Here is a 17842-nt window from a genome sequence, read left to right as displayed (position 1 = left end):
CGATGCGCAATTCAGATTACCATTCTTTTGACGGTAATTTTTTGTTTGTCTCTGAGATTATACTGTAGAAATAAATTTTAAGGAGTTTGTAAATGGTGGCTCGTGAAAGTTGGTCGAAAGTCAGTGGTGAAAATGTTCGTTCCTTTGGTACTCGAGTGGATGTCGAAAAGATTTACGTAGACGACACTCGTGAATCGAAAAGTTCACGTTTAAGACTTTTACAGGAATTCCTTTTCTTTTCGATTCGTTCGAGGTGTATTATACTTGACAACGGCGATGGACCGTCGCTAAATTTATAGTGAGTGATGAAATTTTGTATACACAGGTACGCTCGTGCAACTTCCATGCAAACTGTTTACCTTTAATTTGAAACTGCTATTCTTGCTTTTTATGTAGTTGGTACCTCCTCAGAGTTGTATAATTTGAATACTGTTACTCTCTCAAGGAAAGTATACATGACATTCTTTGTACAAAATATTTCACTCACGACCTTCATTGCCTAATATGAAGAGTTGGCTAAAATGAAGCTAAAATAATATTGGCGAAGACTTTCGTGACTTTCAAATAACATTCTTTTTGAACGCGTACAATTTTGGTATTTTTTCTTCTAATGCAAACGCAAAAGTGTACACAAAAATTTAGTTGCCATGGAACTTTTCCAAAGTGAAATCGTAATGTTACTAGGTTAAATAAAACTTGACGATACTTTATTGACGCGTAAATCGTTCATTTTTATTCATTGTGCGAGCATCGGCTGGCTCTCTCGAGAGATTTACACGGAACGCGTATGCAGACGAGGATTTCTCGTTGGGGACGGACAGACATGTACAGTCAGCGGCAAATCAGTCTTCTCTAGGGAAAATATGGCGTACTACTTGCCGATATTTACCGATTTGTAGAGTTGGAGAGGTGTTAAGAATTTGGAGATTTGGGGATTTGAGGATTAGGTGATTTTTGGGATCTGAATATTTAGGAATTGGCAGATTTGGAAATTTGGGGATTTTGGGATATAGGTATTTGAAAAATTAGTGATTTTGAGGTTTAAGGATTTGGAGACTTGGGGTGTGGAGATTAGGTGATTTTGGGGATCTGAAGATTTAGGGATTGGCGGATTTGGAGATTTGGGGATTTAGGGATATAGGTATTTGAGAGGTTAGCGATTTTGAGATTTAAGAATTTGGAGATTTAGGGACTTGAGATTTGAAGACATGGAATTTGAGGATTTGAGGAATTTTAACATTTGGAAACTTGAGAATTTGAGACTTTGGAACTTATAGATGTGGAGATTCTGAAGTTTCAGATTTGAGGATTGTGAAGTTAGGAGGCCTTGAAGTCTTGTAATTCTAAGAGACTGAACATTCAATTCAATCTTAAGTTTTGGAAATTTTGAAATCCTATAATTCAAAAATTCATAAGTTTAAAGCATAAAGAATTAAAATACTTGAAAGCTTAAAAATTAAAATCAATATTAATAATTTTACAAAAGTTGAACATTTACAAAGTTGGTAATACGAGAAATAGAAAATGAAAGACTTGTGTTTGCATGTGTATCGTTATCGAAAGTCCTATGTTGCATCCGAGTGTACATAGTTCCGAAGACAGAATCGCAGATGTCGCGGGGCCAGATCTCACGTTCGAACGGAGAGACGAACGTCAAGAACGAGAAGAGTAGAATCGTATGCGGCGAGATGGAGAACCGCGGCTTTAACAGCGGCGCCGTCCAGGCCGCAAATGCGATTCGCCTCGGCGCGACGAACGTTTTGTCGCCGGTGATTGGCGTTTGAAAGAACAACCGCGTACAATGCAATTACCTTGGCCTTAACCGCCTCAACCGACCGATAGGATTCGATCTCTGCACCGGATAAATACACGCGTGCATCGTGAGCTGGTCAACGCATGCTGGCACCGTTCGTGGTATTCGATGCACGCTCGACTTTTTTTCTTTATTTCTTGCGCCGACCAAATAAGTAGCTCGCCGTTCGCGCGATGCCCGACGACTTTGCTTTGAAATTCTTAATGTACTTGCGCTGTACCGTTCATCGGTCTTTTTCCAGAAGCTTGCGTTCTTTTGCTTTGTTATTTTCATGTACACCACTTAATGCACGATAGAAATCATTATGGACACGTATCACTGTAGTATTCCAGGTCTAACATGGATAACACTAGTAGGGGTTGAATGAGCTGTGTAAAAATTGAGGAGGTAGGAATTTGAAGATATAAGGATTTGGGGATTTATGGATATGGATAGGAGTTTGATAGTATATTAATTTGAGAATTTTGAAATTTAGGGTTCTATGAACTTGGGGATTTGAGTATTTGTGAATCTAGGATTTGTGGATCTTGAAATTTGGGGACTTGGAAAGCTGGAGACGTAGGCATTTGTAGATCTTGAAATGTGAGAACTTGGAAACTTGACAACGTAGAAATTTAGAAATATACAAAAGGGACATAGGAATTCAGGGTTCCAGGGATTTAGAAACATAAGAATTTAGGGACATATTTCGTGAAATTTGGGTTCATGGAATTTGAGGACTTAGAAATTTGTGACTTTACAGATTTCAGAACTTGAATATTTGAAACCTTGAAAATTTATAAATCTCAACACTCGAAAACTGAAGTTTAGAATTTTGAAAATCAGAAAACTTTCACCTGTACATCTAATCCAAAGGAGGTCTATATTCATAGTTTTCATCACCGCACTTAAATGTGCTAATACCGCATTAAGCCGAGTAATATGCTCGGGATAAGTGGTCGCCCATCTTCCTACCGTTTACGAGAGAGAAAAGAGAAGCGGGTACCATGCTAGTTACTTGGCCACGTTTCAGACTTCCAACGGGGAGAAGAGGCGGTATGACAATCACGTAAATGCTCGGAAACCACGTCGACCAGTCTACGTAGATCAGACGGTAGCGGCCGCGTTTGTACCGGCGGAACGATGCACATAAATGAATAATCTTAAGACTCCCTAAACGTACATCTGCGTTCGGAGTCTTTCTACTTGAATTAGCTTGATTTTTCAGCTGACGTGTATGATGTATGCGTATGGTGATACGTGTCTACGTGTGTGCAGAGGACCAGTTTCCATAAAAGTACAATGTAGACCGACTGCACAACGTTGCGACGGGTTCTACTTTCTTTTAAACTGCTTATTTGCTACTTTGAAGATCCAATATCTGGAGGCATATGCATTTTCGACTTATCTGTTTATATTCACTGTATATGGCTATGTCGCTGATACCATGTTGATTTTTGTACTATTTCAAATATGTCACAATGTTGTCCTAAGGTAAATGTAGCTTTAAGATAAACACGATGTTACGATGTTTATCTTGTGCTGATGTACAAGATGTGGCTAACGTACACCTACGTGCTACATCTTAATATCTAATGTCTTATTTTTACTTTTTCTATCTTAAGTATCTTAAGACCTTTCTCTTAAGTATTTGTACCTTACTCGGGTATCTAAAGTTAATTAACTCAGTACCTCAAAGAGTCAATTTTGGGGTTTAATGTCCAGGATAAGTGAATCGCAGAAAACATACATCAATCGAGTACATAAATGCAGGAAAATACACTTGACGAGTATTCCCGGAATTTATATTTTATGTTTTTCTTTGCTCTGATGTCCCGGTACCTACACATATGCCTGTGTGTCGTCGCGATCGATATCGGTCGTACTGGACGAACGCGAGCAACCACACGGACAAGGAGGTATACCTGCAAGAAGCTCGCGTAGGCGGTTGGTAAGCCGCATTGACGTTACTTAACCACTTAGGTTACTTACGGCCGGTGCTGTTATTGTCGAACGTGCTAATAGATCGGCGGCTTCCATTTCTTCAGCAATAATAAATTATCAAGCCTACCGGCCGCGTGTCGTAACGTGAGTAGGCTCGTGCCACGGTACCTTGCGTTACCTTCTCAGGGCTCGAGGGCTCAGACGCTCCGACCAATGACAACTCGATCGATGTCTGATCGGTTACTGCACGTCTCGATTCTTCAATTGGTTAACTCCTTTTATACAATTTATGTGTTGTGAAAATGATTCTATAATGGTTTCTGTTCTTTTTAGAAAAATATTTAATTTCATTAATTGTAGTCTATTTTAACATTCCGCAACTTATATTTTTATAACCCTGCGTATCTAGAGTATACTTGTAGATGATCAGTGATTAAATTAACAACTCGATCAATCATTTTTGAATATAGACGAAACAACAGATATGTGATATATAAGGTTTTAGCAAGGTGTATAATTATAGATACATGATGATTTGGTTCAATCATAATTATTAAGTATTGAGAGAAACAGTGATTAATAATGAAATACAATATTTTAGCTACACCCGTTAGATTAGTAACAGTCTCCTTAAAGAGCGATTTTGGTCAAGATTCCCCCTGAAGGAACTGAATTCAGTAGTTGCCTGAACGCCAGTCGTAATTCGAGTCATCGAGTATGTAAATGCATCGATAGTAAAGGGTTAATCTCTAACGTTCGAGATCGAATTACAAAATTGAGCGTTCGCGATCGACGAAGCGAGCGAACGAAGGAAATAAGGAAACGGGGAGTACGGTATAAATCAAAGCTTATATGAAGCCATTAAACTATCCTCGTTGCGGTGGGTACATCGGTAACCTTCTTAATAAATACTATATGCATCAGAGAGCTCGCGGAACCTGGGCGAGTCGTCGATTTTATGGGTCTCGATCTACCGAGATCGGCATTTTCATCGATCGAAAGTCATCCCCTAGGAAAAGAATCGTTCGAGTCTCATCCTTTCACCATCGCACGACCGCCAGGTTCTGTTTAGTCTGCGCGAAATAAATAATTGATTTTTCTCGGCTCGATTCGATGCTACAGAAGCGTCACGAGCACACTGCGAATAGTTGTAACGGCTTGACTTCCTCCTTTCGATTCGCGGAGAAAGTCATTGTTGTTCGCGGTTTCAATGAAGTTTAAGTAACCGACCTCGGCTCACAGATATATCATTGTACCTTTGTGGCGCCAAGACATTGTTACACCAACGCGTCGCGGTGGGTGTGCATTGTTTTATGGGTTCCCGTAAGCCTTGCGACGCGGGAGTGTTCTCGATGCGTACTCGTCCTCTATAAATTGCCTCTTTTCAAGCTTACCCTGATTACCCTAATTCGGATCCACCATTTTTATTATAGATTCTTACTAATTCTTAAACTCTTACTAGCTCTTAGGCAGGACCTATCAGAACCTTGGACAACTCTTTGCAGTACGCTACTTTTGCATATCTCAATTTTTCAATCTAGACAGCTTTTTGAACTTTGATATACAAATATTATTATTAAAGATTCATATCATTTTATGGGCTATAGATATTCTTCTTAATAGGAGACTTAATGTGGTGAGATAAAACACAACCAAGAAGTTAATTCATCCTGAATTAAAATGGTAATAGTCAGGTATCTTCAGTACATTGCCCAGATAATGCATACATCGTCTTTTCCTTATAAAATCCTCTTATCAAAGAGTTTCCAGACCTTAAAGAAGAGCGTTATAGAGAAGAAGAGTGTACCTTAAAGAGAAATGTATAGTAGCTACAAATAGTAAAACTTACAAATACCTTCACGTAGTCTGTAATTATAATGTAAGTACAGGAGAAACGTGAGAAAGATAAATAAAAAAGGAGATCTTACGCAATGCACCGGTAAAATGCGGTATTGAACGATCGAGGAAAGCGTTGGAAATTCTGAACGACGTTAATAGCCAATATTAGTAATAAATTACGAGGAGTACATTGTGATTACCCGGGCATCCGCTAAAATATCCCGTATGGTTTCGTCTTCGCATCAACGGAATGGCGCCAGTGATCTTTATGTACGATCATCGCGATCGTATCGCCTCCTTTCTTCGTTCACCGAACGAAAGTTAAAACGCTGTTATGGCAAACCGTAACGAGTCTCGAACTTTAGTATGCCGCTTTCGTCAACGAATGATTCGGGGTACGGCAATGCTCCGACGATCGTGAAATCCCAAAACTGTGCGTGAATGACGTCGTAAAAAGGGATTAAACTAATATTATACTCGATTATGGGGAATATTGATTTTAGTTGATGGCGAATAAAATCGAACGATTATTTGATTTGGCGGAACCAATCGTTATTCATATAATTGCGCCACTCTTACGGGTCATTCTCCTTTATGGGAAGTCCACGATAATATTTAGTTATACTACTGGGAAAATTCCGATCGGTTTATTATTTCGTGATATACGACTTGCCGGTCGTATTATATAACTATTACACAATTAATAAATCAATCTGTGATGTGTCGCATATTTTTAAAGTGAACTATTAAAATTAAAAGCATAAATGACCGATGTTCGAAAATGAAGAAGGTAGATTTTTGCAGCGTTTGAAAGTGTATTACTCAAGATTACCAATAGACAAAGCAAACGATGTCTCACTCTCCCGATGAGCAATCTCGAGGATGCGATATCGAATGATCGAGTTACGATCCGTTCGCATTTAACACGAACTCGATCGTGATTTTAACATTCATTTCGAGCACGTTCCGCTGGTGTAATCGAAGGAAACTCGTGCAGCTTAACACACCTACGGTCACGTACACACTGGGTCTGACAACACGTGCCGTGTTCTACTTGCATGATCCGCCGCGATCGCTCTCGCTCGTGCGATTCTACATCGATTGGCATTCGCTCCTACACCTCGTCGTCGAACTTACGAAAAGTACACGAGAAAACCTTTCCTACGAACAGGTCGACGACCTCTACACGCCACACACGCAGAATATACTGTTTATTTTTTATCCTTCGTTATCCCTCTGCAAATATTTAAATTAGATAACGTTAATACAATTATTCGAGATTTTATATTATTTTCTGTTTTCTTGTGTAATGTTTAAGGTCTAAACAGTTTACTTAGTAAAGTATTCAACCCTTTGTTACATTCTGTTGTGTTAAGATATGTTTATAACTGAGTATGAATATGCATGAAACTTTAGTGAACATAAATGGTACATTTTGTTATGAATAAAGTTATCAAAAATATTTGATATCTTCTATAAAGGTGTCTTCTTTCAGTATGATGAAAATCAGCCATATTTTCTATCTATTACAGTTTGGACAGAATTTTATGTACACAATGATTTTCTTCAAACTTTCACAATTCTTTACTATAGCTAACAATTTATTGTTTAATTTTAAATAATTCTTTTACACAAAAGTAAATGGATATGCAACTTTATTTTTATACCGTTATCGCAGAAGCTGAAACATGGTTTTTGCTTTTCAACTTTCATAAAATCGTGCAATAAACAGTTAAATTATCGTTTAACCAAGTCGCGCTGTTTCGTTGTTGTGCCGCACCAGAAAGCTTAAATTAAACTTTTAAATTAATCTACAAACGTTTATCTTCATTTAAACCTCGGTAAATAGCGTTGGTCAGAAGCGCGCTCACGTGCACGTGTAATGTGAATAAGTAATCTTTAATTCGCGGAAATGTAGTTCTTAATTCAAAACCATAAAATACGAGTTGCTTCATTTGCGAAGACGTGCGTGCTAATCAGCCGTCATAACGGATGCAATAAATAGAACGAGAAAGAGACTGGCAATTACTATTAATTATAACGAACAGAGGAGGGAATATGGAGTAGGGACTGACAGCTTTCATATTTAAACAGGAATCCCGTCGTTGTGTAATCGGGCTAGGCAGCTTCCATTACACATACGATCTGGTAGTAACGCTGACAACACGTGCCACACTTCTGCCGCATGATTTGCGTTACGTGCAGGCGCAAAGATTTGCGGAGAAGAGGTTCTGTCGACCTGTCGGCTTCGTGGTTACTCTCCCTCGCTTTCGTGCTGGCAAATAGGAGACTGAGACTTTCACCGGGGGCTGCGGATGAAAAAATGCGGGAACTGTTTCGCCGGGGAAATTAAAAGCCGCTTGTATCGATCGGCATGCTGTGATACTCGGAAATATAGCTCAGAATCATTCATTTTTGTTTTTTGTATTTCAAGAAAATTTTTTAGTTTTGGAAAAGGTAAAAATTCCAAATTTTTTAATTTCCAAAATTATTTTTTGACAGAACTAGTCTTTTAAAGAATTCCTTCTTTTACACCTAATATTTGTTCTTTTATTATCATTAACAAATCATTGCAATTAGAGTAGAGGGTATCTTGCGAATGCAATCAACAGCGTATTTTATTCGAGACTAGTTACTTTTCAATTTCCTAGTCGTAGTAGTAACGTGTTAAGTAGTCGAGTGCACGACGAGACGTTTTTTTCCCCAAATTAATTACCTTTTCCTTCGCCACGGCTCGCGAGCTTCGCGTTTCGAAATTCGTAATTAAGTTGCCCCGGCACGCGTGCTCTTTGCTCGAGCGTCGCTAATTACTTGTTCGTCCTCTTCCACGGTGCTCGTGCTCGAAACGAGCGTAAAACGAACGAGCCCAGATGTACGCAACACCCTCAGATTCCTCCAAGATAACCGCGAGTTTGCATATGCTGATTTTTTTCTAACTTCACCTCCTTTCTCTCGCTTCTATATTGCTCTTTATGATGCTACTTTACGCTGAAAATGATGTGTTAATGTCGAATATGATTCGCGATGCACGTACACTTTGCAACGGATCGACGATTTCATTTTAGTACTCTTGTTTTTTAATGTATAGGGTGTTTGAAGAGTAATAACGAGTACTCTTGAACTAATACAATTGATATAATTATTTACTACAATTTATATTTAATACATATGATTAAGACTTACTTATTACAATTAATACTTAATACGTATGAACAAGACTTACTTACTATAATTGATACTTACTTACTTATAACAATTACTTAGCACATATGAACAAAACTTACTTACTATAATTGACACTAAATACATATGAACAAGATACAAGCAAGTAGAACAAAATAAAATTCAAACACAATTTTATTGTCAAATATCTATTAATTTATATTAATAACAAAAGCTGTAACTCACATGATTTAAACATTCACACTTACTTTGAAAAAATGTTTCTTTAACTTTCTGATTTTTAAAGGCCATATCAGATCATCAGGTCATTAGGGTGTAGATCAAGTTATGCTCAACGAATTATATTTGTGAACAAATTCTACGTGAACGATTAGGTAAGAAACGACATAAGATAGAGGACAAAAAGTATAGTTACTTCGAGTTGTTTTAACGAATGCAATTATCCGGGCGAGCCGACCGATTATAAGCGTACGAAATGGTCGGTCGGTCGGTCGCAGTTGGGGGGCAGTTTCTGGCCATTTCTTAGCGACCATCGCCCAGCGTGATCGTATCGCGGTCCTACTATTAGTACGATGATATATGTCATCATTATATCCTCCTTAGTGTGTTTACCGCATCCTGTGATTTACGTCCCAAGGACCTGCTTCACTTCCGTTCTTTTTTCTCCCTTTTACGAGCGACCCGTTCTGCCAATGACTCAACGGTTCGATGCAACGTGCCGATGCACTGCCACAATGTTTATGGTTTCCCCGTCGTGTGTGCCGTTCATCTTTTTCTTTCGCGTATGACTTATTATCTTGTCTTTATACCGTAACCGGATGCGGGACATTACCTCCATTCGCGAACGATATGTGAAAATTTATCGCAACGTCTTGCGATCAAACTTACACTTGGCTATTTACTCGAATTACTGATATTTCTGATATACGGTAATATTTCACTTACAAATTCCCACGTCTGTGCTTGACAATTTGCTAGTTTTCAGATGCATACAATTTTCAATTTTTTATATTTAGATGGTATAATACCTACTAACTTCACAAATGCTCATATCTCAAATTTCCACATCTCTAAATGTTGCAAATTTTCACATAATGTGCCAAATCCCTACATACATCTCTAAATACCTAATTCCCCTAAGACCTGAATCCTTATACCTGAAGTTCTAAATTCCACAAATTCAAATCTCCAACTTTCCAAGGTCAACAATTTCCTAAAATTTAACTCCTCAAATTCCAAAATTCCACATTGACCAAATTTTCCATTTCCACATTTCCAAATTCTCCCATCCCTAGATCCTAAAACCTCCAAATTCCAAATCCCAAATCCAACATCCCCAAATTCAAAATTTCAGTACCTACAATCTCAAGCCCCAAATCTAAAAATTCCCCAAATTTCCAAATTTCCATCTTCAAATGTCCAAATAGCAGCATTTCGCAAACTATCGTCATATCGCGTAAACAATATTATTTTGAAATAATAAAAATTATCTAAAATTTGCCACGCTATGGCACATCATACGCAAAGCGGTCAAGAATTATTTTCATTGAAGCTACCGCCACGAAATTCCTTAAAATCTTGAATGTTTCTGCGGGACAACGTAGCAGTCTGTTGCGGAAGATGTAGCAAGAAGACTCACATGAATCACATCGTATGCGCGGATAGCGGTAATGCTTGGCCAGTAAACATCGAGAATATTGGTATAATATGTAGATCTAAGCATGTACGTGGGTTGTCGGTAATACCCCTATAAATCAAGCCCTCCATTGTTTTCCTTCATTGAATGACCCGAGCGTTGCTGCACGGTAGCCTCTTGCATTCCATATTTCTGTTCGGGATATTACTAGTATCCGGTATAAATCCTAGCATTTAGAGGCTGGAACATTAAAGAGCTTCTTATTGGGAGTTCTACGTCTGTCACACGTAAATCGTTTTTCATTGCTTTTGAACAGGTGTAGGAGAATAGTACGGAAGCACACGTTAGATTAATCATTGGGTTTATGATAGTATATTTTTTCATTTCGGGTTATTTATTATAATTTACGGTTTTCAATCGTAGGTATTGCTTGAACTATGTTGACTTGAATTTTTATGTTTGAAATTTCATTTTGGTATATCAAGGTTCTGAATTTCCTAAATTCCTGAAATTTGTACTCACGGTATCACAACGGGCGAATAAACTTCTCATCTTCACCTCGACCAGATTAGTCACCCATTTAACAGATAATTCCCATCGATATTCGACAGTGGATTGACAGTTACGATAAAGTATTAAGTTAATTTCCGAGCAAACGAGAAGGGTACATATTCGGACAAGCGATCTGACACGATCGCGGGTCGAGCCACGGAATATTATCAAATCGTCGGTTGGAAGGAACGTGCGAAGATTGGGGGCGAGATCGGATTAACGGGGATCGTCCTTTCGATCGCAACGTGCAACGGGCGCGTAATCAGCCCGGTTCGACGATTAACGTTATAAATATTCCGCTAATGCCCCGTGTTGCGTAAGCGTTTCACCTCCTTACAGCCACAGGCTGCATATGGAGAATGGGCGCAAGCGGACGCGCTCGCATTCGTCGATGATTTCATACATTATTCTGAAGCCCGGCCGCATCGCTGTCGCGGAGGAGACGGAACGTACAGTCGACGTCAAATCTGGTTTCCCTAGGAGATGTCTAACGAGGGAGATCACTCATTAAATTTGATCGAAACATCACAATTCAAAAATTCAGATACTTGAAAAATTTTAAATCCAATAACCGAACATTTACAAACGTACAAACATAAAAACTGAATTAATAAATTTCCAAATTTACAAATGTATGTTCATCCAACGAAATCGACGGTTTCGCTCGAGTAAGTCTACCACGATGTTGCAAATCATTTCCCACCGCGTTGTTTTTACGGTCGAAAGTTTTCTAATTTATGGCCGGGCCGCAACGTAACGCGATGCACCAAACGGATTAACCGTTCGAAACGGTCGCGGAAGACTTTTACCAGAGCGAGCTTTTGAAAGCTCCGTAATCCATTAGCGAAGATAAAGACGGCGTGGGAACGATAGGAAGGCAGGGCCGAAGAGTGCGTGCACGCCTCCGTACCGTGTAGTACTACTACCGTGCCGATCCGATCGGCTCGCGTTTATGCCCGCGTTCATAAATGTAGATCGGGCATCCACGTTCTCTGATAATTAAGAGGCAGCTCGTCCGTGAGCCGTTTCACCGCTCGTTAATTAGGAATTTTCCTGTTGAAGGCGCTATTTTTATGGGGCTCTCATTTGCATTTAATCGCGCCCTCTCGCGCGAGCAACTTACCGATCGCAGCGACTTCATCGCGCTGCAGCTTTGTAGCTCGTAGAATTATTTTATCGTTGCGAAACCGACGAGTTCGCGTGGCTACGAACTCGCGTTCGTGTCTCTCGCGATTCAAAAAATCGTAAATGTCTGGTTCGGTTATTAGCCTCGAGATGTCGAGGATCCGACCGTTTAATGCAGTTTTAGTGTTCTCGAGAAAAACAGGTTTAAAGATTATTTAAGTGACAAACGGATTAACCCTTCGTTGCAGATGTGCCACATAAAATAATATGAAATATAAAATATGAGTTTTATTTGCACAACGCGGTACAATAAATATACTATTGCGATAAATATATTATGCGATGTAATATAAGCCAGAGAGAAGAGTTTTCCCTCTAAAGCCGAAACTCTTTCGACTTCGTAATCGATGAGTTTGGAGAAACAGTTGGTCTCGTTAACGCTGGGGTTTCGTGTCCAAAGAAGCCGATTCAATTTCAGCCGCAATCTCGACGTATTACGGGAAATAGGAGAAATCTAGCGAAAGTAAACGTAACATCGGCAACTGTTGCAACTGACTGCGTAATAATGCAATATATGATAATAACACGAGAATAATAACACAACGGTCCGGTCTGAACATGGTAAAACCTCGTGGAACGTTCGCAATGGATTTTCACCCTGTTAACTACACCTCCGGATCGTTTCTCTTTAATTTTACGATCGTCAGAAGGAATCGGTTCGTAATCGCGCGAGGTGCTCGTAAACTTGACGCCTCGTATCGAAGATAATGCTCATTAATTGAGCGATATCGAAATGATCGCGAAGAAGGCGGTTCCTTGCTAGACTTTATTGCGGTTGCGACACGTGACAATATTTTACGGTTTGTCGTATTGAGACATTACTGTTACGAGAGATGTAAGTATATGCTCCGAAATGTATGCTTTTATTAATGAAACGATATACTCTTCTATATCACTATATAATTAATGGAGCCTTTGCTTACATAAGACTGCAATATCTTACGGGAAAGAGGCGTTTACTTTTATCTCGTCAGTCAGGATCACTGATTGGAAATTGTAACGATACACGCGGGCTATCATGTAACGAGCGAACAAATAGTATTCGAAAATGTAGAATAACATTCATTTCATATGATGAACATACATTATATAATTATTCGATACACAAGTTCTGTTACAAAGAATTCATATCACTGAATTTTATAGGTAGTTGATACATCAAGTTTCACGTAAAGTAACTGATTGATTCTCATATTACTATGATTTCTACTTGTAGTTCTTTTTTTTAGACATTTTAAAAAATATCTGCTTAAAAAAATACTTGCATTATTTTACTGAAAAGTAATATATATTATCTAATATACAAAGAGTTAGTCCTTTAGACTTCTTAAGTTACTTAGCAACATTATTAGCTCAATAGCTCATAATAGCTCAAGAAAGTTTTCAATAAAATGTATTCCAAAAGTACGAACCATATGACAGTATTTTCGGTTATCATAATTAACAAATAAATAAAAATATATATATTTAACCAATCTATCTGAATTATTTATAAGATCCAATAGATCGAGTCTCGTCAAAATTTATAAATAAAAAATAAATAAACCTTGCTTTTCCAACCACCATTACCCATATTAAAAACAATAGGTACCTTCAAAACCAATGTGGCCCTACATGGACTAAAAAGAAGCACAACATATATAAAATCTGACTGATTAACATTTACAGTCAGTTTTCCATTAAAACATCAAATTCGAATGGTTCGAAGTGCCATAAACATAGACCGTTAGATCGACACTGCATCGCGTTTATTCGCATGTAAATTTTCAGCTTTCGCTGCGCCTTCTCTGATAAGCGCGAGCATAAAAATTGCAACATATAACCCGTGTCGTTTTACGACCGCGATATTCTGCGATTTTTTCCTCCTCTGGTTGGTCGTCGAGCTGGCGTGGCTCGCGTTGTGTGGCCCGGACGAATAAACACGCACTCACGGAATCGAACGCAATTTTCCGGCGGCGCCGACGCGAATCGATGCGACTGCAAACAGCTCGTGGAATCGCATTTTGCGACACGATTAAGCCAACACTCGTACGAGCTGTCGGGGAACACCGGGGGCGATATAATGGATCAATTACAACAGTCATTTCGAGCGAAACAAAAGAAATGGTCGCCAAGAAATGGTGGTAGATGCATTGCGCGCGAATAATTTAGATCGCATCGCGCTGCGGTATCAACGTAAATCGTTTCACGAATTATACAGGGTGTAAGTGATCAATAGAGGAGTTTATGTGGAAAAAAAGTTGAAAATGGGCGATAGAAATGTGAAGTTGAAATGTAAGATAAACCTATGATTTTTGCTTTTTGCAAATTTTCATATTCACAAATTTTGAAATTCGAAAGTATCGTTTGCAAATTTCTACGTTGCTAAATCTATAATCTATCAATCCCACAATTTTTAGATTTCCAAATTTCCAAATTCAAATATTTTCAAATTTCTAGATTCGCGAATATTTAATCTCCCCACTCCAAAATTTCTAGATCCCCAAATTACTAAACTAAGCAATCCCTAAATTCTTAAATACCTCATCCCAAAATTCCTAGATCCTCAAATTGCCAACCTTGATAATTCCCAGATTCCCAAATATATAACCTCCCCATCCATATGCCTTCATGTCAAGCAATTCCAGTCTTCACATTCGCGAATCAATATATTAAACTATTGAACGTATATCACTATAATTGTCATCCATTAAAATATCGAGTTAGTAGAATCGAAATGGATCCCTGAGTTTTCGTGAATAGCCTAGTGCAAATTCACCGGTTACATCCCGCCCATTGTTTTCTCGCTAATTTTCTGCGAACAGCAATTTGGTTTCCAAGGGGTTCATTACGATTGCTATAATAGCGCTCATCAAGACTGACCGTCTATCGCCTTTACCTTCGTCTTGTCTAATTACAGGTCACGTTTATTGTTTCAGGATGAGAGCGAGCTCTCGAGCAAGCGGTGGGCCAGCGCGCCCCGCCGCCCGGACAGCCCCTGCTTCCTGGGGGCACCAACGTCTAGGGAGGTACGTCACTTTTTCTCCTATCTATTATGCACCTCTACTATTCTTCTACGGGTGAATCAGACACGATTCGCAGGGTTGTTCCATTTAAAGGGTTAACCTCTTTAAGGATTCTATTTTCAAAATTATCGTCATGCAAATTAATTGCATTAGATTAGTCAAATTGGTCTTTCTTGATTTTTGACACTGTTGCTTTTTTAAAATTTCAAATTTTCTGATTTCACATTTTGTCACAAAATTTCAGAAGTTTTACTTTAAAATAATTTAAAAATATTCGTTGAAATATTTGTTATATTTTTTTCAAAATGTTTCACTATTTACTTGTTTATTTTCTCACTTTATTTTTATTTAAAAAATGAGTGTGCATTTAATGTTGATAATTCTTAAAGAGATATTCGATTACAAATTTAATGTAAGTAATATACACAGAGAATTATTATCGATCAAGATTTTTGTTTAATTATTACTTCACCATTCGTAACTAGTTTGCTCTCGTAGAACATGGATCGTTATTCATAAAATTATTTTTAATACAAAATTTCGTAAACCAAAACTAAAACTTGTAATTACTTAGTATAACCTCATGCGTCTTTTCCAAGTTTGAACAGTGTTTTTAATGAGATTTTACCTTACTCGTTCACATCTAAAACTTATGGAAGTTAGATATACTTTTTCGCTTAACAAAATTTTAAGTGCAAAATCAGTCAAATCAATCAAATATTCAAATCAGTTTTGAGTCGATCACTTACAGGTTACGACATATCGATAAACAAAAACAGAAACGTTCTGCATGTGAACAAAGCACAATTTGCGTACAATGTTTATCTACATACATAAGTATATTAGACTGATAGGTGACAGTTAGAGCTTAGGGTGGAGTACGATGACTCGAGCAGGTTGATTGACAGAACAGTGATCTGATAAACGGTCGATTTGAGTTTGAGTTCTGGGTTACAAATCTAATTGGTCTATACATTAAAGACCGGTTTACGTTCCGTCTGGTATTGGCTCGGTAAGAAGGGTCTGCAGCTTTAATAATATTGCTCGATCGTTTCAAGCTTGTCACGGTAGAAGCTGAATAACCTGTAATCTTTCTGGAAATCGTGAAACTAAGAATTTCGAATTCAGTACTAATACAGTGATGAATTATTAATCGAAAGATAAGAAATAACATACTTGCGGTTGGTACATTGAAAAATTGAATCTTACACGTGTCTTAAGATGTGCTCGAAGAATATCGATGCTCTTTATAAATATGCGAATTGTAACGGCGTAATATTAAATGATGTAAGACCATCGATATTCTTTTGATTAATACGCTTCGTTAGTTGACATCGATTGATTAAAATGGTTCTCTGGAGGTATAGAGATTTTTAGAGATAATACAATTTATGTCCTGCAAAATAAAACCGTAACTAAACAGCGCAATAAAATTAAGAATTTCTATTCAATGAACAGAATAGACAATTTCTTCTATAAAAAACAGACATCTCGTTTAAGAAAGATTTCCAAGCATTCCAAGATGTTCTCCATACGAAACATCAATTTTCCCTCACGAGAGTTCAAATTGCATTTCATTGAAACCGATCCACAAAGTGTCTATTCTATTTTTTCATTCGACCGACGCGTCTATTTGCAAGGGTATCTCCATTTGTTTACGGCTTGCGATCACGATCAGCGATCGATATCGATCCGAATGGATGCTCGTGTCGATTGGCCGCGAATGGAAACTCGCTCGATTCCATGCGGTACGTGATGGCACCCGAATCGTGATGCCAGCCGACTATGCGAACGAGTCAGTGTTCCCGTATACATTTATATATATGTATAGATGTGTCTATATATATGGGGATACTAATAGGGACCGTCAGGGTTGTTAGCAAGAACCACGACATGTCGGCACGTCACACGCGGAAAGGCGATTAGCACCGACTCGAGGTGTCGATTTAGCTATGTGATCGTACAAGGATCTCGGCTACGCCAATGAACCTGACCATGGGATACCTTGACACTTTCTTGCGACTATTTCATTGGTAGACGTTATTTTCTTCTCTGGTACGATTCAGGTTGTTGAAGCTTCACTCTGCAAAACTCGAACGCCGTTTTGAAACTGGATTTCTGGAAGATTTAACGCTTGTGGACAGTTAGGGAAATATGCAAAATTATGGACATGTAGGGAGAATTAACTTGTCGATAATGTTTGCTTCTTTGGGAGAAATTTTGCTTTTCAACTCAAAACATCTTTTTCATTAAATATATATATTTCAAACTTCATATTTAGACAAGTTTATTGCTACCAAGAAAGCAACTCATAAAGAAAAGTAGCCAAATTCAAAGGCACCTTGGTTATCCTCACCCAGTCACAGCCTTTTGAAGTTAGCTCTCGGTTAACATTTTTCAAGCTCTCAGTTACATATGGTGTTCCACACTGACACAAAAATTAGTTGTTCGAAGGAGCCCAATTGTCCCAATAATTGAACAAATTCCAAGATGCGAATGATGCGGTCGAAGCTCATATTCCCGACATGGCTGAAACCGCTTTCCGAAAGAATCCGCAGTTTTACGGCAACAGACTGACGACAGCGAGGCATTCACCATCAAATCGCGATTTCTCAGACGGCAACGATTTAACGCGCTGCATTCACGGTATATGGCAACGACAACGGGCACGGAGCAGAAGCGTTGTCGCGCGCGGCAGATGGTACG

The 17842-nt window shown here is 38.5% G+C and overlaps 1 protein-coding gene across 3 annotated transcripts in view; it reads left to right on the top strand.

Annotated features, from left to right (window-relative positions):
- Window positions 1-17842, top strand: part of LOC100881458 (uncharacterized) — a 374378-nt gene that overhangs the window by 105880 nt on the left and 250656 nt on the right. For all 3 annotated transcript variants that reach the window (XM_012280661.2, XM_012280663.2, XM_012280662.2), the window contains one exon: window positions 15050-15139. In XM_012280661.2, the coding sequence (XP_012136051.1) occupies window positions 15050-15139 (90 nt within the window). The remainder of the gene's footprint in view (window positions 1-15049; window positions 15140-17842) is intronic.

This window comes from Megachile rotundata, chromosome 1 (assembly GCF_050947335.1).
Source record: "Megachile rotundata isolate GNS110a chromosome 1, iyMegRotu1, whole genome shotgun sequence".
Taxonomy (NCBI): Eukaryota; Metazoa; Arthropoda; class Insecta; order Hymenoptera; family Megachilidae; genus Megachile; species Megachile rotundata.
The sequence above is the reverse complement of the archived record's forward strand: the minus strand, read 5'-3'. Positions and strand labels throughout refer to the sequence as shown.